The 24,235-nt window shown below is 39.6% G+C and overlaps 1 protein-coding gene across 1 annotated transcript in view; it reads left to right on the forward strand.

Moving 5' to 3' along the window:
- Positions 1-24,235, forward strand: part of LOC133447310 (tectonic-1-like) — a 24,724-nt gene continuing 489 nt past the window's right edge. The window contains exons 1-13 of the mRNA XM_061725957.1: positions 1-326; positions 2,743-2,860; positions 4,574-4,707; positions 5,137-5,285; positions 6,523-6,625; positions 9,363-9,475; positions 11,677-11,697; positions 16,208-16,339; positions 17,641-17,766; positions 18,929-19,014; positions 20,361-20,498; positions 20,577-20,730; positions 22,394-22,525. Coding sequence (XP_061581941.1) covers positions 11-326; positions 2,743-2,860; positions 4,574-4,707; positions 5,137-5,285; positions 6,523-6,625; positions 9,363-9,475; positions 11,677-11,697; positions 16,208-16,339; positions 17,641-17,766; positions 18,929-19,014; positions 20,361-20,498; positions 20,577-20,730; positions 22,394-22,525 — 1,722 coding nt within the window. The 5' untranslated portion in view covers positions 1-10. The remainder of the gene's footprint in view (positions 327-2,742; positions 2,861-4,573; positions 4,708-5,136; positions 5,286-6,522; positions 6,626-9,362; positions 9,476-11,676; positions 11,698-16,207; positions 16,340-17,640; positions 17,767-18,928; positions 19,015-20,360; positions 20,499-20,576; positions 20,731-22,393; positions 22,526-24,235) is intronic.

The following is a 24,235-nucleotide window of genomic DNA, read 5'->3' on the forward strand; positions in this document are numbered from 1 at the left end:
TTATACAGAAATGGCGGTCTGGGATAGCGTGTTATTCTCCTCCGTTCTTCTCGTGGTTGTTGTTTTGATTTCAGCCGAAAATACAACGAGCAGCGATCTGAACTCTACTACGCCGAGTGAGAGGAACTCTACGGAGGAGATTACACTTTATGAAACAACTACGGAGACTGAGTTAACGACCACAACGCCGACTGACGGCAGCCCGGAGGAGACGTCCCAACCCGGGGAGACAGTCCGAGCCGGGGACACGTCCAGCCCGGAGGAGCCGGTCCTCCCCGCGGAGCCGCTGCCCGTCTCCGGCAGCCTCCTCACCGCGGTGACGAAAGGTAAAGGCTGATTTATGGTTCCGCGTTACACCGTTGCTGCGTCTCGCGTCCAAAACATTAGTACGTACACTAACACTAGTATGCACTATCCATACTCATTCCGGAGAAATGTATTTATTTATTTATTAACAACAAAACTTTATTGAAAATATACAAACTCTAAAAGAGGATAATGGACAAATATATAAAATAATAAAGGAAAATAAAATAAAAATAAAAAAGGGGATTCTTGTAAGGAATACAAAAAAACAAAAAACAAGGCGCTCTAAGAATTAAAAGAATGAAAAGGTGCATATGAATAACAATATAAATTAAGCATTTAAATTCACATAATGGGAGAAGGCCCTCGCTGCAGCACCGCGGAAGGGGGCGGGGCGTCGGACATCACAGGGGCGGGGCGTCGGACATCACAGGGGCGGGGCGTCGGACATCACAGGGGCGGGGCGTCGGACATCACAGGGGCGGGGCGTCGGACATATATAAAGGCTAGATGACTCGTCCGCGCTGCTGCCAATGGAGAGCGACGTCGTCACATGGCGGCCATCTTGCCACAGGAGAGCTCGCTCACTTTAACATTGTGTTTAATGGAGCATGTACTGCAAAAAAACCATAACTTACTCAATTCTCAACAGATTTTCAAACTGTGTGGTTTTTATGAACGTCAGAGATGTAGTTATGACACTGCATACTTGTGAATAATTATAAACATTGAAAAACGTACTTTTATATGAAAATAACCAGAAACAGATAGCTATAACATGGTATTTATATTAAATCAATATTTCCATAGTATTCTTAGTAACATTTATATTTACATTTATATTTACATTATAACATATATACATATACATATTATTACCATATAACACATGTATATATGTATGTATATATATATATATATATATATATATATATATATATATATATATATATATATATATATATATATATATATATTATTACATTATAACATGTTTATATATTATTACATTATGATGTATTTATATCATGACATTATAACATCTATGTATATATATATACATGTTATATAGTAATTATATATATATATATATATATATATATATATATATATATATATATATATATATATGTTATATATATTGTTGTTGAAAAAATGTAATTTGTATATATATATACCAATGATTTTTAGTGCTAGCCTACTCATCACACTCAATACCCAATGACAATCTATATATTTTTATTATAATTATGTAATATTAAACATAATAATTATATTACACAAGTATGTTTTATAATCTTATATAATATCTATCTTTGCATATTATGAGTATATATATTAGTGTCACTGTTGCAGCCAATTTAGAGTTCTGCTATGTGTGTGTGTATGTGTGGGTGGAGGTTGTCATGACATCACCTGCGCACCTGTGGGGAATGAGAGGTGATTGGCAATCAGAGGTTAAGTAAGGGAGACACAGGTGATCAGATGGGGAATTAGGAGCTGGAAGCCACACAGTTTTTCAACCGTGCACAGAGTTTGTGTGGGTCCGTATGGTTGTGCTATCACCAGCAGCTTAAGTTGTTTTTGATACTACACCGGCTCGTCAGCACCCAGGTTTTTGTAGGTGTTTTTTGAGGCTTCACATGCAAATAAAGTGTTGAACGCAGCTCCCTGTCGGACCACTTCTTTCAAGATCAGCATCAGTTGGAAATGGCTTCAAAATCCCTCATATGACATTTTTTGTGGATAGATTGCCATAACAGTCACCTTTTGAGTTTAATTACTGAAACAAATTAACTTTTGCACGGTATTCTTATTTTCGGAGATTCATCTGTATAAATGATGACTTTGAATATAAATTTGCATTTGGAAATGGCCACCAGATGGTGCTGTGTCATTTTGATATCACGCCCCGCCCCTGTGATGTCCGACGCCCCGCCCCTGTGATGTCCGACGCCCCGCCCCTGTGATGTCCGACGCCCCGCCCCCTTCCGCAGGGCTGCAGCGAGGGGTACTAGCATAATGGAGCATAGAAAAGGAGAGGAATTATTCAATTCAATTCAATTCAATTCACACTTTATTAGAGACACATCTCGAGAAAAGGTCCATAGTACTTATAAATATTATACATATAACATACACGATATAAAAGACAACAACCTACAATATAAAAGACAACAACAACCACAATATAAAAGACTTTAAGTGGTCTTCTTAGTCTTCTGCCCAACCGGAAGCCAATCAGTGCACGTTTAATAAGGTCCAAGACCAGAAAAAAATGAATCTGTCCAAATACCAATTTAACCTAAGCTTTGGTGTGTGTGTGTGTGTGTGTGTGTGTGTGTGTGTGTGTGTGTGTGTGTGTGTGTGTGTGTGTGTGTGTGTGTGTGTGTGTGTGTGTGTGTGTGTGTGTGTGTGTGTGTGTGTGTGTTCCAGTTGACAGCTTGTGTCCCTGCGATGAGCTCCAGGATGTGTGTGACATCAACTGCTGCTGTGACAGAGAGTGTAAGGAGGAGGTGTCGCTGTTCACCAGCTGTTCGGTCACCGCTGTCAGGTAGGTAGTACCCACCTACTGGGTACTTTACAGGTAGGTAGTACCCACCTACTAGGTACTAGTAGGTACTAGGTACCTGGGGCTGCATGTACGAAGAGTGAGACGCACAAGCAACTTTCAGATTCTGATATGGAGTCAGCTGCAGGTGCTGCAGGACTGTAGAAAGTGAGAGTGAGAGACTGGTTCTTTATTTCTCACGTTTGCACCTCGATAATCCCATTTGCACAACTCGTCTTTATTTCTGCAGCGGAGGAATCAGATCGTGATGCTTCATGTTTTAAATATAAATGTATATTGTTCACATTGTTATACTTATGAGAGAGGTTATCGCGGACATCCACAATGTGTAAAACTCAATAAACGTGTACATTGGGCTTAATCCGTTAGTATATAATACGCGTGACAGTAAAGCGGAACGAGGAGCCGTTTTTCGTCCACCAATTTAAGTTCTGGTGTCGGTTCTTAAAATACAAACAAGATAAAAAGGCCCAATCCCAATACTCCCCCTACTTTCTACCACTACCCCTAAAAAAGAAGGGACAGATTTTAGGGCACTTGAAATCTTCCCAGGGGCCTGTCCCAATACTCCCCCTCCTCCTACTTTCAGCACCACCACTAAAATCAGGAAGAGACAAAAGCTGTTTTAATTTCAGCTGTAGCGCTGTTAATATGCCACTTTATTAACTTTTAATATTTTTTCAGGAGTAAAAGTAACCGTTAAGATCCTCAACCTGGGCTCAGTTTATCCAAATAACGCCTGTTAAGAAATTTGATCCGATGTTTTGGGAGAAGAGCCGCCGGCTCCGGAGCAGCAGCAGCAGCAGCAGCTCACGGCCGGGTCAACCTGCGCCGTCGTCCCGGGGAGAAACCTGCAGCTCTGTGGAGAATTACCGCTGGCTGAAATAAATCATTTAGGAAGATAAATGTTGGTTTAATAGATGAAATCTAACAGTTGTAGCCTGTTAAGAAATTTGCTCCGATGTTTTGGGAGAAGAGCCGCCGGCTCCGGAGCAGCAGCAGCAGCAGCAGCAGCAGCAGCTCACGGCCGGGTCAACCTGCGCCGTCATCCCGGGGAGAAACCTGCAGCTCTGTGGAGAATTACCGCTGGCTGAAATAAATCATTTAGGAAGATAAATGTTGGTTTAATAGATGAAATCTAACAGTTGTAGCTACGCCTGTTAAGAAATTTGCTCCGAAAATTTTGAGATTTCTGCCTGCCGGCTCCGGATCTGATTTATGGTTCCGCGTTAAATCGACGCAGAGCCTACGGCGTAGGGTACGGCGTAGGGTACGGCGTAGGGTACGGCGTAGCGTACGGTGTAGGGTACGGCGTAGGGTACGGCGTAGGGTACGGCGTAGCGTACGGCGTAGGGTACGGCGTAGCGTACGGCGTAGGGTACGGCGTAGGGTATGGCGTAGGGTACGGCGTAGGGTACGGCGTAGCGTACGGCGTAGGGTACGGCGTAGGGTATGGCGTAGGGTACGGCGTAGGGTACGGCGTAGGGTACGGCGTAGGGTACGGCGTAGTGTACGGTGTTGCTGCTGTGTTTCTCTTCATGGTGTTTGTGCGAATGTCAGCGGTGGCAATGAAGAAGAGCGTTGAGAGGGCTGTGATTCCCTGCCTACGCCAACACCACCCTCCAGTACCTGCAGTCCAGCATGCTATATAAATAAAATTGAATTTAATTTAATTGAATGTGTTTATGGTTGCAGGGCCGGTGTGCAGCTGTGCAGCCACCAGGTGGCGTTCTACTCTCTACAGAGCAGAGAGGACGGCTACGCAGAGCTGCAGTCCTCCGTCCAGCAGGAGAAGAACTCTCACATCTTCTGCATTCATTCATACAACCGTGAGTCTACAGGACAACCCTGTTGTAAACACATGGAGCTCCAGATTTAAATAGATTTAAATAGAACTTTGACGGGATTTTGGATGTTAGGACATGATAAAGACTCATGCTTACTGTATAACGTGTGGTCCATCCATCCATCCATCCATCCATCCATCCATCCATCCATCCATCCATCCATCCATCCATCCATCCATCCATCCATCCATCCATCCATCCATCCATCCATCCATCCATCCATCCATCCATCCATCCATCCAACCAACCAAACCAATCCAAACCAACGGTTTAGATTTGTTTTTACATTTTCTACCATGAGTTGGTCACTGAAGGTAAAATCCCTGCATTTCTGGGGTTTGTATTTCAGCTCTAGTGGAAGTGTTTCTTCACTACGGAGCTCGTCTCTGTTCCCGTCTGCTCTCTCTCTAGGAGTTGATGGATTGTCTCACCCGTCACCAGCTCTTCCCACTGACAGCAACTTTGAGTCCGTCCTGAACCAGTTCAGCAGCTTCATGTTTGGGTGGGGGAGCAGCGTCCAACCGTCCCCTGCAGAGCTGCCGGCTCCAGCTGGATACCAGGTCACTGCTGTTCATTACTAATGCCGGGAAACCAGGGAACACTTCAAACACACACACTCACTCAAAGTTGTTTACAGTCTGCACTGCTTTCTACAGTAGAGCAGAGCTACACTGCAAAAACTCAAAATCTTACCACGAATATTTGTCTTATTTCTAGTTAAAATGTCTCATTTTTAGTCAAACAAATCTCATTACACTTAAAACAAGAGTCATTACCAGAAAAAGAACTTATTTGACAATTTTCACCTGTTTCAAGTAGATTTTCACTTAAAATACCGGTAAGTAGAAAAATCTGCCAGTGGAACAAGATTTATTTGCTTGTAATAAGAAGATAAATCTTGTTCCACTGGCAGATTTTTCTACTTATTTCAAGTGAAAATTTACTTGAAACAGGTGAAAATTGTCAAATAAGTTATTTTTCTGGTAATGACTCTTGTTTTAAGTGTAATAAGATTTTTTGACTAGAAATGAGACATTTTAACTAGAAATAAGACAAATATTCGTGGTAAGATTTTGAGTTTTTGCAGTGTAAAGATTATGGAAGCGTATTGCATTCATTTGAGAAAAAAAAATGCAATTATCTTAGAATTCCGAGAAAGATTTTAATTAAAAAAAAAAATCTGCTCTGTTTTTCTGAATTAACGAGATAGTTTTCACAGAATTCAGAGAAAAGCTTTAATGAAAAAAAAAAATCTGCTCTGTTTACAACCTGCATGTCCTGGACAACCGCAAAGTCCTGAGGTGCCTGCGCAAAGTCGACGAACTAATAACAATACCATCTATATAACTTAAAGACAATGTTTCAAACCAAAAGCAAAATAAAACTGGATTAAACTGGACAGGAACATGTTTGCTTCCATTAAATCCAGCTCTCAAGTGAATGACAGCTTCTTGCAAGTTGTGAGGTCTCTCTTAATTCAGAAAAACAGAGCAGATTTATTTTTTTTCATTAAAACTTTTCTCGGAATTCTGAGATAATTAACTCGTTAATTAACTCGTTAATAGTTTTTTTCTCAAGTGAATGCAATACACTTCCGTAAAAGAAATACATGCACAACACTTAATTTCTTAATCTAGTGCCACCTCACCTCTAGTGGCTTGGAGGGTGAATTGAAGATATGCCTTTTGTTCACATGTTGTTTTACAAATGTTGGTCCCACATGTTCTGCATATTGAATGCTGTATGCGGTGGTGGTGATTCCAGCGGTCCGGTGGGCTGATGTCTGTTCTGTTTCAGTATGGGGACGTGCTCCTGACAGCAGGGGGACGTGGACAGAGAGGGACGTTCTTCCTGCCGTCCCCTGGAATCACGGCGGCCTGTGTGAACAACAGTCCAGCAGGTAACTGGGTCATCACGGTGGTGAAGTGAGGACTAGGCCCGTGTTTAAAAAATCCATTTTCCCTAAATCAATTCTCATTATTAATTCCTGAAAATTAATTCATACGTCTTAAGATCAATTTTTTTTTTTCATCATTACATTACAACTTTTGGTATTTTTTTTGTTTATGCCCAAAAAAAGGAATATTTTGTTGGACACAAGAATAACTGGTGCATGATTTTGCCTTTAAATATATTTAAAGGTATGAAAACATTAAAGTTTTTCAGTTATAATTGCATAAATTGTCTATATTTCATTACTTTATATACTGTTTTGGAGTTACATTTGCTTGAAATGCTAAAAACCAAATTCTCAAAAAATGTAAAACCGAAATAGACCGAAAATGGAAAAAATTAAAACAGAATGTGGGAAAAATTAAAACCGATTTCATCCGTCGTCTGTTTGCTCACTGCAAAAACTCAAAATCTTAACAAGAATATTTGTCTTATGAAAACTGTCAAATAACAAGTTATTTATCTGGTGATGACTCTTGTTTTAAGTGTAATGAGATTTTTTGACTAAAAATTAGACATTTTTTTATTTATTTAATATTGATATTGAAATTAGTAGAATTATCATAATGATAGCAGTGACTGAAAATATATTACTAATGTGTGGTATTATAGTGTATTAGTATAATTATAGTGTTACTAATATATTATGATATTATGCATATATAACTGATGTGTGTGTGTGTGTGTGTGTGTGTGTGTGTCTACATGTATGTGTATTATTATTGTTGTTGTTATTATTGTTGTTTTTATTACAAGTGTACACTGCAAAAACTCAAAATCTTACCTAGAATATTTGTCTTATTTCTAGTTAAATGTCTCATTTTTAGTAAAAAAAAATCTCATTACACTTAAAACAAGAGTCATTACCAGAAAAATAACTTGTTATTTGACAATTTTCACCTGTTTCAAGTAAATTTTTACTTAAAATAAGTAGAAAAATCTTTCAGTGGGACAAGATTTTTTGGCTTGTAATGAGAAGATAAATCTTGTTCCGCTGGCAGATTTTTCTACTTATTTTAAGTGAAAATGTCAATTATAATGATGTTGTCCTGATCTTAGTTAGTCTCCAGTGAAAAACAAACATCTAAGGAGAATAATGTGTAATTTAAGATTTATTGTGGAATTTGTGCCTTTGAAACAGCCACTGTGGTTAAGATATTTTAAAAGGGGGAGTAAAACATGTGACCCGGCAGTGAGAGACTGCAGAACGCTGACCAGAGGTTTTCCACCGTGAGTCACATGACTGTTAATTCTCCAGCGGATGGTCCAGAGTACAACGCAAATAAAAGCAGAGCATCGTAAACGCTGTAACCTCAGATACTTTCACCAGGAGTACAGGACACCTGTTCTCTCACGCTTCATGGTTCTATTCTACCACGGCCCTGTTCCAGGTTCTTTGAGTAAACTCTGACTGCAGGAGCATGTTCTCACACACTCACTGCAAAAACTCTAAATCTTACCAGGAATATTTGTCTTATTTCTAGTTAAAATGTCTCATTTTCAGTCAAAAAATCTAATTTCACTTAAAACAAGAGTCATCACCAGAAAAAATAACTTGTTATTTGACAATTTTCACCTGTTTCAAGTAAATGTTCACTTGAAATAAGTAGAAAAATCTGCAAAAAAATCTTGTTCCACTGGCAGATTTTTCTACTTATTTTAAGTGAAAATCCACTTGAAACAGGTGAAAATTGTTGTTTTTTCCAGTGATGAGTCTTGTTTTAAGTGTTATGAGATTTTGTTGACTAAAAATGAGACATTTTAACTAGAAATAAGACAAATATTCTTGTTAAGATTTTGAGTTTTTGCAGTGCATCTAGGTCTCTCTACACTCAAGCTCCTCTTTACTTGTATTTGGGAGGATACAGGGGGACAGAATACTTCAGACAGACACACAGATGTAGGTAGATGCTCGGAGTGTTTGCTAACAACCCTAGACATCAGAATCAGAATCAGAATCAGAATCATGTTTATTTGGCCACGTCAGGTCAAACAAGACTTGGAATTTGACTTGGTTATTTTCGCTCACTCTCGCTCGTTTTTGTTTTTCTCGTTCTTATTTTTCTTTGAAAAATTAGATATTTAATGGTTTGCATTAATGGGCGTGGCCTAACGGCTCAACAGCGCCCCCTAGAAAACTTTGTGCCTCAAGCCCCACAATACGTTTTGACGTACATGCACGAAAATCGGTACACACCTGTATCATGTCACAACTTAAAGAAAAGTGTCTTGGCGCCATGGCCGAAACCCAACAGGAAGTCGGCCATTTTGAATTAATCGTGTAATTTGGCCGCAATTTATGCCATTCCTTCGGCTGTTTCTTCGCCCGAACTGTAACGTTCACCCAGGTGTGTTATACATCAAAATGTGCGTCTCCATCCTGCGACGACGTGCATTACTATCCTCAGTCAAAAGCATTAACATGGCGACGATAGATGCCAAAAAGCGCGCCCCCCCCCCCTTCTTCTGATTGGTCAATATCTGATAGTTCCTATTTTCTGCTATAACTTTTGAATGGTTTGATATAGAGAGTCGTGGCTGGTTTCATCAGCTAGATGTCCAGGCCTGAAGAATCTACATCAAGTCATACAAGCTTCCACTGCAGCCTGAACGTGCACAAGGGTGGAGGACCGTTCATGGCTGCTTGCAGCTTTAATTGTTTGTGTTTGTGGTTGTTTTGTCAGCGTTCCTGAAGGAGCAGCACAGCCGGTGTTCCCAGCAGGTGGTTGTGGGGGGGGACTGCAGCTCTCTACCGGCCCTCAGCACGGACACCTACACCAACATCCAGCTGCTCAGTGTAAGCCTCAACACACCGGCTCACACTTGAAGTTAAACTCAGCTTCAACATCCTGATGGTTTTTAGAAACATCATATTCAATCAGAAACCTGAATATTTGTTCAACCAATTCCTAAATACTAGAGACAGACATAACCATGACACCAGAAATGGCAGCTCTAGATACCTGATACCTCCAACTGTAGAACTAATCTACTAAAACACTCAGTTATCTATCATTCAATAATGTCCTGGAACTCTTTACCTCCTCACATATCTCGCTCACAAAACAAATTAACTTTCAAAAAACGACTTAAGGCTCAGCTAATGCTGTAGGCCATATGACTGGGAATTTATTTAATATTGATATTGAAATTAGTAGAATTATTATAACGATAGCAGTGATTGAAAATATATTACTAGTGTATGGTATTATTAGTGCTATTATAGTGTATTAGTATAATTATAGTGTTATTAATATATTATGATATTATGCATATATAACTGATCTCATTTTTAGTCAAACAAATCTCATTACACTTTAAACAAGTGAAAAATAACTTGTTATTTGACAATTTTCACCTGTTTTTAAGTGTCTTAACGGTCTTGGGCCATCTTATTTATCTGATCTGCTTTTACCATATCAACCCTCACGGACCCTGAGGTCCTCTGGCACCGGCCTTTTAACCATTCCCCGAACCGCGACCAAAACCCACGGTGAGGCTGCATTCAGCCACTATGGCCCTTATTTATGGAACAGCCTGCCAGAGAACCTCAGGGCCGCAGAGAACGTTGATACTTTTAAAAGGAGGCTCAAGACACACCTTTTTAGTTTGGCTTTTATCTGATCTCATTTACCTAGTCTTTTCAGCTATTTATTGTGTTTACTTCTTTAGCTGTGTTATTATTTTTAAAACTTTAATCCATTTTAGTGACTTTTTATTTTATGTTATTTATTATTCATCTTAAGTTTTGTATAGATTTCTCTAAAATGTTACACTTTTAGGCATTTTTTACTTTCTTTTAATTGAAACAAGTTATTTTTCCTGGTAATGACTCTTGTTTTAAGTGTAATGACACTTTTTGACTAAAAATGAGACATTTTAACTAGAAATAAGACAAATATTCTTGGTAAGATTGTGAGTTTTTGCAGCGTAGTTACACTAGGAATGTATGACTGTATGTATTTATGTCTTAGATGTCAGATCTCAGTTTCTTTCTAAAAAAACAACCTCTTATAAAGGAGTGTCCACGTTGTCCTCCTGGTCTTCCTCCAAACGTTAACGCTGCCCCCTAAACATTTCAGATACTGTTGCTGGAAGGTTTTCCTGCTGAACCTTCTCTTCCAGTGTTTTAATGCGTAATATTAGAGAAAAAGAAGTGAGGGAACAGGAAGGAGGCGTAGGGCACCTTGGAGCACAGAAGTAGGACCGGGATTCCATTTGTTTATCACGGTTGGCCGTCAGAGAAACCAGGGGGGCGTTTCCTCTAAATCTGGGGTCGGCAACCTTTTTTTTCCTTTTTTCCTTCTTTTTTTTCTCTTTTTCTCTTTTTTTTTCTTCTTTTTTTTCCCTTTTTTCTCTTTTTTTCTTTTTTCCTTTCCTTTTTAATCTCGACATTTCGACTATTTTCTCGAAATATTGACTTTTTTCTCGCATTTTGACTTTCTTGTCGAGATTGTACTTCAACATTAATCTTGACATTTCCACTTTTTTCTCGAAATTTTGACTTTTTTCTCGAAATTTCGACTTTTTTCTCGACATTTCGACTTTTTTCGCAAGATTGTACTTCAACATTAATCGTGACATTTTCGACTTTTTCTGTAAATTTTGACTTTTTTCTCGACATTTCGACTTTTTTCTCGAAGTGCATAATGAAAAAAAAATCTTCCCCCAGTTCTAACTAATATAGATACATGCAGCATGTGTTTGCCCATTTTCTAAGACTTTTCATTTTTTGCGGCTCCAGACATATTTGTTTTTTGTTTTTTTGGTCCAATATGGCGCTTTCAACATTTTGGGTTGCCGACCCCTGCTCTAAATGTTCACCAGAGAGGTTTTGTTCGTCCTGTTTGTGAGCAGAGTAACACGTGTCCTGAGAGCAGGAAACCTTCACCGGTCCTAGTAACTTTCATTATAGTTTATTATCTACATTATATTATATTGGAGTCAAAGATTGATCAATATTCAAAGACATCTAACAAAGTGATTTGTGTTCCACAGGGAAAGACTCCAGATGCGTTGGTAAGTAATTGATCACTGCAGAGACTGTTAAAATGCTGGGCCAGTGTCCCCGAGAGAATAATACCATGTCCAGCGGCTGCAGCCGGGGAAGAGGCCAAGAGGCTCCTGTACCACTTCTTATTATTATTATAACCTTTATTTAACCAGGGAAAAAAGTCTTGTTGGGATTAAAAATCTTTTTTTACAAGAGAGTCCTGGCCAAGACAGGCAGTTGCACAAACAAACAATAAAAAAACAGTTAAAAACAAGTCAGAAATACAGATCACAAACAAAATCAGCAGTCAAAGCTTCTACAGCCAGTTGTACTTGATTCCAAGTCTTTCAGAAGAACCTTAAAAGCATCAAGTGACACCAGATTATTCAATTTTAAGATTTTCTGCATCTCATTCCAAGCAGAGGGGGCAGCTTGTCCAGTGCGGACCCTTGGTACAGTCAATAAAAATAAGGCCTGCGACCCAACATTCTGCCTCACAGTGCTTTTTTGAGAGAGACACCTCCCCAAATAAGCTGGAAGAGGGCCAAGAATGGCCTAATAATAGCAAAGCTTGAAGGCTTACAAAAGTCTTGACGCTTGGTCCGACTTCAAGGCAGGATTTGTTGTAGAAATTAAAGTGATGAGGACACCGAACTTTATGATTTGACCGTTTAACGTTAGTTACCCAAAAATCCAACATTACCTGATACAAAATGGGAACCACAAATTCACGTTTCAGTGCCTGGAACCCAGTTGTTTCTGTGAATTGCAGCGATCCATTTGTCTCTCTTAAGCTTATTTTTCGGCAGTCTGTGAAACAATAACTCAGATTTCTTGCTAAATCTATGAGTACAGTTGATCCCACAACAGCTCTTTCCCATTTTAGATGTTTTCCAGTTGCTCAAACTGAAAATTTACGCTGACACTCAGTCTTTCTGCCATTCAGTCTTTCTGACACTCAGTCTTTCTGACACTCAGTGGACGTAACCCGCTGTGAAGTCGCATATGTGACGTCATGCTCATTCCCTCTAATGTATACAGTGATCAGTCTTAGGATAGGGGGCGATTCATTCGCACTTCTCACCTAAAAATATTGAAATTAACTGAAATGAACGTGAATTATTCATTTTTAAACTATGTGAACCGAACTTTGAACTAGTTAATGAGAAGTATGAGCTTGCACAACACTGTCAAGATCCTCCACCAACTGGGCCTCAGTGCTCCAGATACATGAACAGATACAGGAAGACCTAAATATGAGACATGTCCCTGTTGATACGGCTAATGTCCCTGTCACTTGTTTTTTTTAAAGATGATGGCTGCGTCCGAAATCGCATACTTCCACCTTAATGAGTATGCAAAATGAGTATGTGAGATTTTTTAGTGCGTCCGAAACATTAGAAGGTACTCAATAGTATGTACAATCCATACTCATTCTGGAGAAATTTTTAGTGTGTATTGATGGACACTAGCTAAGCAGAAACTTCCCACAATGCAATGCAGCAGCGTTTGGTTGCTAAGTGATACGTATAAGTATAATATTAAGTATAATAATATTATTATATAATATTATTATAATATTCGTATTTAATAATATTATATAATGTAATCTTGTTTCGGCCAGAATAAACGGGAAAGAGCAGAGCGGACCGCTGCTACCGCTGCTACCGCTGCTACCGCTGCTACCGCTGCTACCGCTGCTACCGCTGCTACCGCTGCTACCGCTGCTACCGCTGCTACCGCTGCTACCGCTGCTACCGCTGCTACCGCTGCTACCGCTGCTACCGTGGCTGTGACAGGTTACCATGGTAACAACCCTAAGCAGGAAGTGCCGTGTGGCTCTTAATAGTACGTCCGAATTAATGCACACTACTGATATTTACTCAAAAGTGTGCCGAACTTAAGAATACTTTTTAGTATGGCATTTCGGACGCATCGCCAGAGTAGAAAATCACTATAATGGAATGCCATAAGCAGAAGTGCTTAGGCAGCGTCCAGGTCCTCAGGGGCCGCTGGCCAGCTTGTTGGGCGACGCCCTGCAGCAGCCCTACCGATCAAACCAACGAGTCCTTGACAAGCTGATGGTACAGCAAGGCTGCTGAGGATCTGGATGAGGAACCCCGACAAACCAGAACATTTAGCAAGACAAAGATCCACACACACGTCTGGGTTCAGCTTTCCCCATCGGGGAGTTAGTTCCCCGGACACCACAGTGTGGTCAAGTGCTGTAATCCAAAAACAGAAGAAAAGTGACACAACTTTAAAGTAGCGCTTCTTTCTCCACAACTTAAACTGAGTGGTGTGTTCAGTTCAGTTCACCGGTCTATTAATGTGTACAGGACTGTCTCAGAAAATTAGAATATTGTGGTTTTCTGTAATGCAATTACAAAAACAAAAATGTCATACATTCTGGATTCATTACAAATCAACTGAAATATTGCAAGCCTTTTATTATTTTAATATTGCTGATCATGGCTTACAGCTTAAGAAAACTCAAATATCCTATCTCAAAAAATTAGAATATTCTGGGAATCTTAATCTTAAACTTAAACTTGAATTAATTGCATTACAGCAAATAAAGAACTTCATCCCAATATTCTAATTTTCTGAGACAGTCCTGTACATCTGTTATTTCAAGTCTCCCATTATCGTGTGACTCCAGCTACGTCCACCTTTCTGCAAAATAACATACAGATTAATTCATTGAAATGAACGGTTACCTTAAATATGCAGTTTGAGAAAAAGTTTTTAAACAACTCCTAAGTACAAACTGTGTGACGGTGCACTAAAGATCAATAAAACCAAGGATTCCTAATGAAAGAGAAGTGCAGAGTAGTGGTGGGACTCGATTAAAAAAATGTATCTAATTAATTAAATAGCGAACCAGCGAACTGGAAAGATGTATGGAGAATCGGGATGACTGGAGACAACGATGGACGGCTCGTCTGAGGACGACCTAGAGAGAATTAGAGGCTTTGTAATTAATTAATCGCAATTAATAAGCATATCAATATTTGACACGAGAAGCAACATTTTTCAATTTAAGTGGATTTTGGTATATGACTGAATCATTGAATTGACACATAAATGAGCTTAAACAACAATTGTGTTTATTTTGATAACTGAGTGTTAACATAATGTGCAATATGAATAATAGGAATATGATTACATTGTCCACAAGACACAAACTTAAATTCAAGTTAGCTATATTCAAGCTTTTTCAGGACTTTTTGTAAACGTTCTATGTCTTAAACACATTTGTTTTTGTTTAGTAAAATTAAAAACAGCACTTTCAAGTGCATTCCAGAAAAGTGGAAACTGAACATTGCAAAATAGTTAAAATATCCTTGGCATAAAACAAACAGACCAACAGTTAAACATAAAGTGCCCTTTCTACCATAAATGGTTTTGAAAAACAACCGAAACAAAAAAGATCCATGAAGTGATGACATCCCTCCTATTCTGCCATTGTCCTGAGCAAAAGATCTTTGCAACATAACAGTTTGATCAACATTAGTGGTACTCACTAGTAGTAGTAGTAGCAGTAGTGTCAGTGTGTGAATGTGGAAAATGTGTGGTGCGTGTTGTTAAGAAAAATAGAATCAAAACCAAGCAAATGAATGGGCTGGCAGGGAAGAGAGAGAACACTGAAGGCAGGGAGGTTTTATAGACTGGAACACTGACTACGTTTACATGCAGTCAAAATTCAGGTTATTGCTAATATTCCGGTTACTGGAACATTGGGAATATTCGTTTACATGGTAATTAATCATTCAGGATATCTGGATCAAACCAGTGACGCACGGAGAACATGATGATGCAATTCCCGTCATTTCTGCTTCTTCTTCCTGTATCCAAATTCAAAACAAATGCTGCTTCACGCAACTTTTCTCTCACCTTCTTGTAAATCTTCTATCCCGGTACTTTCTACCGTCTACAAATGCAGAATTGTTCATATCCTTCATTACATTTATGAAGTGATTAGTCTCCTCCTGGTCTTGGTTTCTCCGTGTTTATAAGAACTTCCTGGACTCAAAAGACCAGGATTCCTTGTGAACAGAGCATGTGCAGAAAACAAATTCATGTTCCGTTTGATGGGGATATTCAGTTTGGCGTTTACATGACCCAATATTCGGGTTTTAAAAGGAGTAACCCAGGGGTCAAATTCGAGTTTTTAAAACCCGAACATAAGCAAATTCGGGTTATTCAAAGGGTTATTGGTGTTTACATGGCCGTGCAAAACTGGGTTATTGCCAATATTCGGGTTTTAAAAGGGTTATTGATGCATGGAAACACAGTCACTGTAGTACTGTAGTACTGGGCCCAGGTGCTCCAAATCAGCCCATCTCACATCAGACTCCTCAAAGACAAACAGAGAGAAAGTTAGGCATGCCCACAATTAGACAGGGTCATCACAATGCATTATTTTTTTGTTGCGTTATTTTTCTGTAATTAATTCCTGGTAATTAACGTGATAAAGTCCCAGTCCTAGTGGCGAGTGTTTTCTGATGCGTCTGTTTCCCGGTGCTGCTGGAGCTGGTTCCTGTGGAGGTGTCCTCACTGGTCCTGCAGTCCCTGGACGGGACCCAGACGGAGATGTCCAGCAGTGGAGGAATCCTCCGTCCTGCTCTGCTCAACCCCACCCTCTGCACCAACGTGGTGCTGAAGGTTAGTGTTTGGAGTTGGTTTTTATTACCTTGTATTCATGTCTAAATCAGTGGACCCAATAGAAATATGTCAACATTTGATCTAACAGCATTGTCTCGTCACCTGTGTTTACGGAGGTCAAAGTGTCCCTCAGTTGGACTTCAGGTGTATCTAAGATTTAGTTAATTATGTTCGTGGTGAGGGTTTTATCAAGAGCTGCTTCTCATCAAGCCTCTTTTTATTCAATTGTTATTAAACGACTTGTTTACAGGTGGGGTTCAGACAAAGTGACATTTTCTTATCCCCCTTTAAACTCAGTGTGGGATTTAGAGGAACCCAGTTTCAAATATTAGACATTTGTTGTGAGTATGATTGTTATTAGACAGTGGAAACATTTCGGTTTGCTGACTGGACTCTGAGGGATCAATACAGTACGGTGGCCGAGACCCGCCATTGCTGAAAATAAAAGTAACGCTGCAAATAAAATAAACACTTAGCAAATAAAATAAACGCTTAGCAAATAAAATAAACACTTAGCAAATAAAATAAACGCTTAGCAAATAAAATAAACACTTAGCAAATAAAATAAACGCTTAGCAAATAAAATAAACACTTAGCAAATAAAATAAACGCTTAGCAAGTAAAATAAACGCTGCAAACAAAAAGAAATGCCGCTGCAAATAAAAGAAACGCTGCAAATATAAAGAAACCCCGCTGCAAATAAAATAAAAAAACGACGCACATAAGAAAGCCACAATGGAAGTGAATTACCGGGGACTATTTTTGCCGATGCACCGGTGTTGCACATTAAAAATGACACGTAGCGACGTTGAACACTAACCTTTTCACTTATTTTCTCGTCGTTGTTATTCTTATTCCTCGCTCTTCTTATTTCTTCCTTTTCTCTTACGTCTTCTTCGTCTTCTTCTTCTCCTCTCACGTAAAAAACACCGGTGCATCAGCAAAAATAATCCCCGGTAATTCACTTCCGTTGTGCCTTTTTTATTTGCGTAATTTAATTTTTTTTTATTTGCAGCAGCGTTTCATTTATTTGCAGCGGGGTTTCTTTATATTTGCAGCGTTTCTTTTATTTGAAGCAGCGTTTGTTTTTATTTGCAGCGTTTATTTTATCTGCAAAGCGTTTATTTTATTTGCAGCGGCATTTCTTTTTATTTGCAGCGTTTAATTTGCAGCAATGGCGGGTCTCGGCCACCGTAATACAGGGCAACTATGTGACCTGAACATAGCATATCGCAGCTATGTACATTTATTTAAAACAAAACCAAGTGATGTGAGTAGATCCGGTGCCCGTGTGTCCCCAGGTGGAGTACGTGATCCGGTACAGCTCAGCTGGGGAGGTCGTCAAGGCAACAGTGTCTCTGGTGCTGGGATCCATCCGTGCAGCCAGAGTAACGCTGCAGCAGGAGTTTCACGTCACGTACGTCCAGGTACTGGAGCCATCAGATACTCACTGACATTGATGCTCACACTAAGACTAGTGGTGGGACTCCGTTAAAAAAATGAACCAAATTAATTAGAGGCTTTGTAATTAATTAATCGCAATTAATTGCATATCAATATTTGACACGAAAAGCAACATTTTTCAATTTAAATGGATTTTGGTATATGACTGAATCATTAAATTGACACATAAATGAGCTTAAACAACAAAATTGTGTTTATTTTGATAAGTGAGTGTTAACATAACAGGTATATAATAATATAATAATAGCTTTTTTCAGGACTTAAACACATTTGTTTTTGTTTAGTAAAATTAAAAGACAGCAAGGACTGGATGTCCGGAAATTTCTTGCTTCTAAATTCAGATAAAATTAGATGGATAGATTAGATGGTGTTGCGATGGCTTCCAGTGCAACTGTGAGAAACATTGGTGTTGTTTTTGATCAGGACTTGTCGTTTTAAACCATATGTTAATCAGGTTTGTAAAATAGCATTTTTCCATCTCCGTAATATTGCAAAGATTAGGAAAATCCTCTCGCAGAGTGATGCAGAAAAACTAGTTCATGCGTTTGTATCTTCTAGACTAGATTACTGTAATGTGTTGTTAGCAGGATGTCCAAGTAATTTGCTGAATAGGCTCCAGCTGATCCAAAATGCAGCAGCACGAGTGCTGACAGGAATCAGCAGGAGAGACCACGTCTCTCCAGTGTTAGCGTCGCTCCATTGGCTACCTGTAAAATTTAGAATCCAATTTAAAATTGTATTACTTGCGTATAAAGCCCAAAACGGCTTAGCTCCGCATTATTTGCAAGACCTGAAAGTGCCTTATGTTCCTGGCAGAGCTCTCCGTTCTCAGAGTGCAGGTTTACTCGTAGTTCCTAGAGTATCTAAATGTAGATTTGGAGGGCGGGCGTTCTGCGTTTATTTATTTTTTTGTTGCGTTATTTTTCTGTAATTAATTAATTGCAATTAACGCAATGAAGTCCCAGCCCTAACTAAGACACATTCACATTCATAACTGACTCTTTGGGGCCATCCGACTCTTCAGTGGACAACTGCACCCACTACAATGTTTTAGTTAACAATGAGAAAACCGTAAATGTCTGTTGATCTGAGAAGCGTTTTCTGTCTCTGTTTCTCCGTGTGAAGGAGGATGCAGAGTTCCCTGTCCGTTCCAGCGGCAGTCCAGGTTACGTGGTCGGACTGCCTCTTGTTTCTGGAGCAAGAACAACAGAATATCCTTCTCTTGAAAGAGGTGGATTTGCAATACCCATAAGTTCATTGATTTACTATTTTACCTCTATTTTACCAGGACGTCCTTTGAGATACAACCTTTATTGAGGGAGACCCTGAATGAGCAGGATGAATGAGAGAGAGAGCATTTTTATCAGGAGAAAGTTAATTATCATCGATATCATTTAAAAAAGATGAGTGGTGTTTTCTTTTCAATTAGAAGTTAAGTCTTGTTGCAAAGCTACCTGCCATGACTGAACATAGGGCTTAAAAACTGGACCTGCTGGTTTCTGAACGTACGGGTCACTTGACCCAAGCATTAGGTCATATTAGGTCATGTGACCCATTGGTTCCTGAAGAGGCCTTTTTGCCCCCCTAAATGTGCCCCAAAAGTCACCAAATTTTGCACCAAGCCACGCCTGGCGAATATTTATATTTAATGGTTTAATTTAAAGGTTTGCATTAATGGGCGTGGCCTAATGGTTCAACAGCGCCCCATAGAAAACTTTGTGCCTCAAGCCCCACAATACGGTTTGACGTACATGCACGAAAATAAGAACCCGCCTGTATCATGTCACAACTTAAAGAAAAGTCTCTTGGCACCATGGCCAAAACCGAACAAGAAGACGGCCATTTTGAATTAATCGTGTCATTTTGGCGCAATTTATACCATTTCTTCAGCCCTTAATGCGTCCCGAACCGTAATGTGCACCCAGGTGTGTTATACATCAAAATGTGCAACTCCATCCTGCGACAACGCGCATAACTTTTCTCTTTCAAAAGCGTTACCGTGGCGACGATAGACGCCAAAAAGCGCACCCCCCCCTTCATCTGGTTCGTGAAGAGGGGGACCAAGCATTTGGTTTCTGAAGAGGGGGTTTGAAGCTTCTCTTTCTTTCTGCAGCGTGCAGCCATGTTGCTCTGGAAGCTGATAGCCACACACTCACCGTATGTCAATCAAAGTGGCCGTGGCTACCAGCTGAAGTCTGCTGAGATACCTGCAGACCTGCCGTCACATGTTTATAGAGGAAGATCTGGTTTCTCATGTTGAATTGATGGTGAAATCAGAAAGTACTGCTCTGTGTATCCAACCCTGGGTTAGTACAGCCTGCTGATTGCTTGTTAGCATGACTCTCATGGATGAGGAAGTGATTTTGGGTAGGCATCGCTGAGCCGACTGTCAAAACAGTTTTTCCCGGACAACCAATTACAACCAATCTTACTTGTGCATGAGACTCAGCCGGGAAATGAGACGGTTGGCGCCGGGTGGTGTACTGATGACTAGCGTTATCTTTGCCACACCCTGGTGCTCCAGGAAGCAGCATTTGTCCTTGACAGCGTCGTCCACTGGGATCAGCAGGAGCATCAACCCCAGAGACACCCTGTCTCTGCTGCAGGGAGCTGGAGACCAGGACTGTCTGCAGGGTCCCCACCAGCACTCCCCCGTCCTGTTTGGCCTGGACTCCACGTCAGGCTGCACTCTCAGGCACGTTTACACCTCTACACCCCACACGCTTCAGACCTGTTAACACCTGTAGTGGTAACAGGAGTTGTATCCCTGCAGAGTGGAGGCTACAGCCAACTGCTCCTTACTCTCCCAGCTCCTCCTGGAGGTTCTGAGAGGACCAAACCGTCCTCAGTATGTGGCTTCCTTTGGAAACTCGCCGTTGGAAAATGGACTGGAATGGGTCCAAATCAAGAGGAACCTCGACGCAGCGGTGAGTGACATCTCCAAGTAGAGCTTCAGTGAGAGGGGGAGGTGGAAGTGTCTGCCCCCCCGCCCTCAAACCTCTCCCCATCCCAAATGTATCATTGCTACAGAATGACCGTATCACAACATGCCATTTAACTTCACAACCCGGCAATTAGTGGTGGGGGAAAAAATCCATATTGCAATATATTGTTGCGCTCTCTGTCACAATAAATAATCGATAAACTGATGGCAAATATCGATATTTTATTACAACACACATAATGGATTTACGCGGTTATCACCGCACTAATGTTCATGCACTTCAATTTGTCCAGCTGTACAGTGTTTACATTTACAAGCCTACGAGCCAGTGAGGAAATATACAAATGCACTTTTTTTGTACATTGTATGAAGTTTTGGCATTATACTTTCTGCCATAACTTTTGAATGGTTTGACATATAGTCGTGGGTGGTGTCATCGGACTCGGTTTTGAGTCCTTGAACATAATTGGTGCAAATTAGACCCGCCCCTTCATCTTCTTTTTTTTTTTTTACCTTGTCTGCACACATATTAATGGTTGATACCATGCCGGTAAAGACCCGCCCCTTCTTCTGATTGGTTGATATTTCATAGTTCCTATTTTCTACCATAACTTTTGAATGGTTTCACATAGAGAGTCGTGGATGGTGTCATTTCTGATATGATTATGATGTTAAGTTGAGTTTTATGTGAACAGCAAAGGCACTTTTTATAGTACAGGGGTCGGCAACCCGCGACTCTAGAGCCGAAGGCGGCTCTTTAGCGCCGCCGTAGTGGCTCCCTGGAGCTTTTAAAAAAATGTTTCACCTTTTTTTTTCCTTTTTTTCTTTTCTTTTTTTCTTCTTTTTTTTCCTTCTTTTCTTTTTTTCCTTTTTTTCTATTTTTTTCTTCCTTTTTCCTTTCCTTTTTAATCTCGACATTTCGACTTTTTTCTCGACATTTAGATTTTTTTCTCGACATTTTGACTTTTTTCACAAGATCTTGACTATTTCCTCAACATTTCGACTTTTTTCTCGAGATTGTACTTCAACATTAATCTCGACATTTTGACTTTTTTCTTGAAATTTTGACTTTTTTCTCAAGACTGTAATTCAACATTAATCTTGACATTTTGACTTTTTTCTCAAGGTTGTACTTCAACATTAATCTCGACATTTCGACTTTTTTCTCGACATTTTGACTTTTTTCTCGACATTTTGACTTTTTTCTCGACATTTTGACTTTTTTCACAAAATTCTGACTATTTCCTCCACATTTCGACTTTTTTCTTGAAATTTTGACCTTTTTCTCGACATTTCAACATTTTTCTCAAGACTGTACTTCAACATTAATCTTGACATTTCAACATTAATCTCGACATTTCGACTTTTTTCTTGAAGTGCATAATGGAAAAAAAAAATCTTCCCCCAGTTCTTGTGTTGTGTGTTGTCTTCATTCTAAGGCTGATAGAAGACGTTTCATTTTTTGCGGCTCCAGACATATTTGTTTTTTGTATTTTTTGGTCCAATATGGCTCTTAAACATTTTGGGTTGCCGACCCCTGTTATAGTATTATTGACCTAGGAATGTGGGGGAAACCGGGGGGGGCGGTGGCCATGAGTTGCCCATTCATCGCTGCTTGCAGCTTTAATTGTGTTTGTCATTTGCAGGAAACACAAGGTTGCAACATCCCACTGTCACTCCACTTAGAAATTGAATGGACCAAATTTGGGACCCTGGTGAACCCTCAAGCTCAGATTGTGAGCGTCACAGAAATCATCCAGACCAACACCAGCAGTTTGGTAAGTGATGGGTACTGACAAAGGACGGGGATAAAAGAAGGTGAAGTGGGAGGGCAGGCTTACAGAAACATGGGAACACCCAGGGAAACCAAAAGCAGGAATTTGACATTAATTGATGGCGTAGCATCCCGCCGTAGGATCGTTCATGTAAAACACAGAACGCCAAAATAACTACGGCTGGGGATCGATTCAAATGTCAAGAATCGATTCCGATTCTTAAGATTCAGAATCAATTATCAAGATTTGATCCGATTCTATTCCAATATTGATTTGGGTTAGTGTTGTTAAAACTGTTCTTTGAGCTGTTGCATGAATGATATGACAGTAGTTATGCAACATATTAATACTAGTATTATATTGAGATTCAACAGCAAGTATTGCAGCTAATGATGCTGTAAGGACCAATCAGCTCCCAGAATGCTGATAGAACTGAAACAGAAACATCGTGGGTCAGAATTACCAAACAGATCCAGGGAGGAAACAGAGACGGATGAAATCGGTTTTATTTTTTTCCCACATTCCGTTTTAATTTTTTCCATTTTCAGTCTATTTTGGTTTTTAATTTTTGAGAATTTGGTTTTAAGCATTTTTTGCAAATGTAACCCCAAGACAGTATATAAAGTAATGAAATATAGAGAATTTCTGCAATTATAACTGAAAACTTTAATGTTTTCATACCTTTAAACATATTTAAAGGCAAAAACATGGAACCAGTTATTCTTGTGTCCAACAAAACATTCCTTTTTTGGGCATAAACAAAAAAATACCAAAAGTTCTAATGTAATGATGAAAAAAAAAATCGATCTTTAGACATACAAATCGATTTTTAGGGAATTAATATGAGAATAGATTTAGAATGGGAAAATCTATTTTTTCAACACAGGCCTAATTCCAGCGGTTTTACGGCTCTGACAGGTGGAAGACGTGAACAAGACTTCTTGATCTTTTGAAACTTTGTAATTTCATTGTCTCCACCATGGACTTTTCTGTCATGAGCTTAATTATGGTTAAGCCTCATTATCGTGTGTGTGCGTGCGTGCGTCAGGGTTCATACACATTTTAACCAACAAATTACCATGACTTTTCCATGACTTGGCAGCAAGTTTCCATGAAAAAACATCAATGTATGAATGAAATATAGGAATAAAACTATGTCAAAGGTCACTACAGTGGAGATCTAATGACATTTATGGTTTTATACAAACTAAACATTTGTTTAAACTAATACTAACACTGATATACCAGCAATATGTTGTAGTGTATGTTGTATAGTAATCTAATATTGCACAGTCACATTAAAGAACAAATAACTAACATAAACCAAATGTAAGGCCAAATGTACACAGATATGCGCATTTGCGTTCGCCACAAGCAAATCTCGTTGCTATTTGTCTATCTGGAAACATAGCCTGGAATAGCTGCTTCTGTCTTCACATGACTTCATGTCATTCATGTCATGGGTCGTGTATTTTGAAGGATCAAATACTCAACATCCTACAGTATATTATCCATTTTACATCGTGCAAGAAATGATGCAAACGTTGAAAATCGACCGTGCGCATGCACGCGCGCGAGACTTTTCCATACGAAATATTTATTGATCAATTTTAAATCTACCTTATAGGCTGTTATTACTAAATGTTATCAAGTCAGAAAATTCAAATTCCATGACTTTTCCAGATTTTTTCTAAACGTGCCAACCCTGGTGTG

Source organism: Cololabis saira, chromosome 7 (genome assembly GCF_033807715.1).
Source record: "Cololabis saira isolate AMF1-May2022 chromosome 7, fColSai1.1, whole genome shotgun sequence".
NCBI lineage: Eukaryota > Metazoa > Chordata > Actinopteri > Beloniformes > Belonidae > Cololabis > Cololabis saira.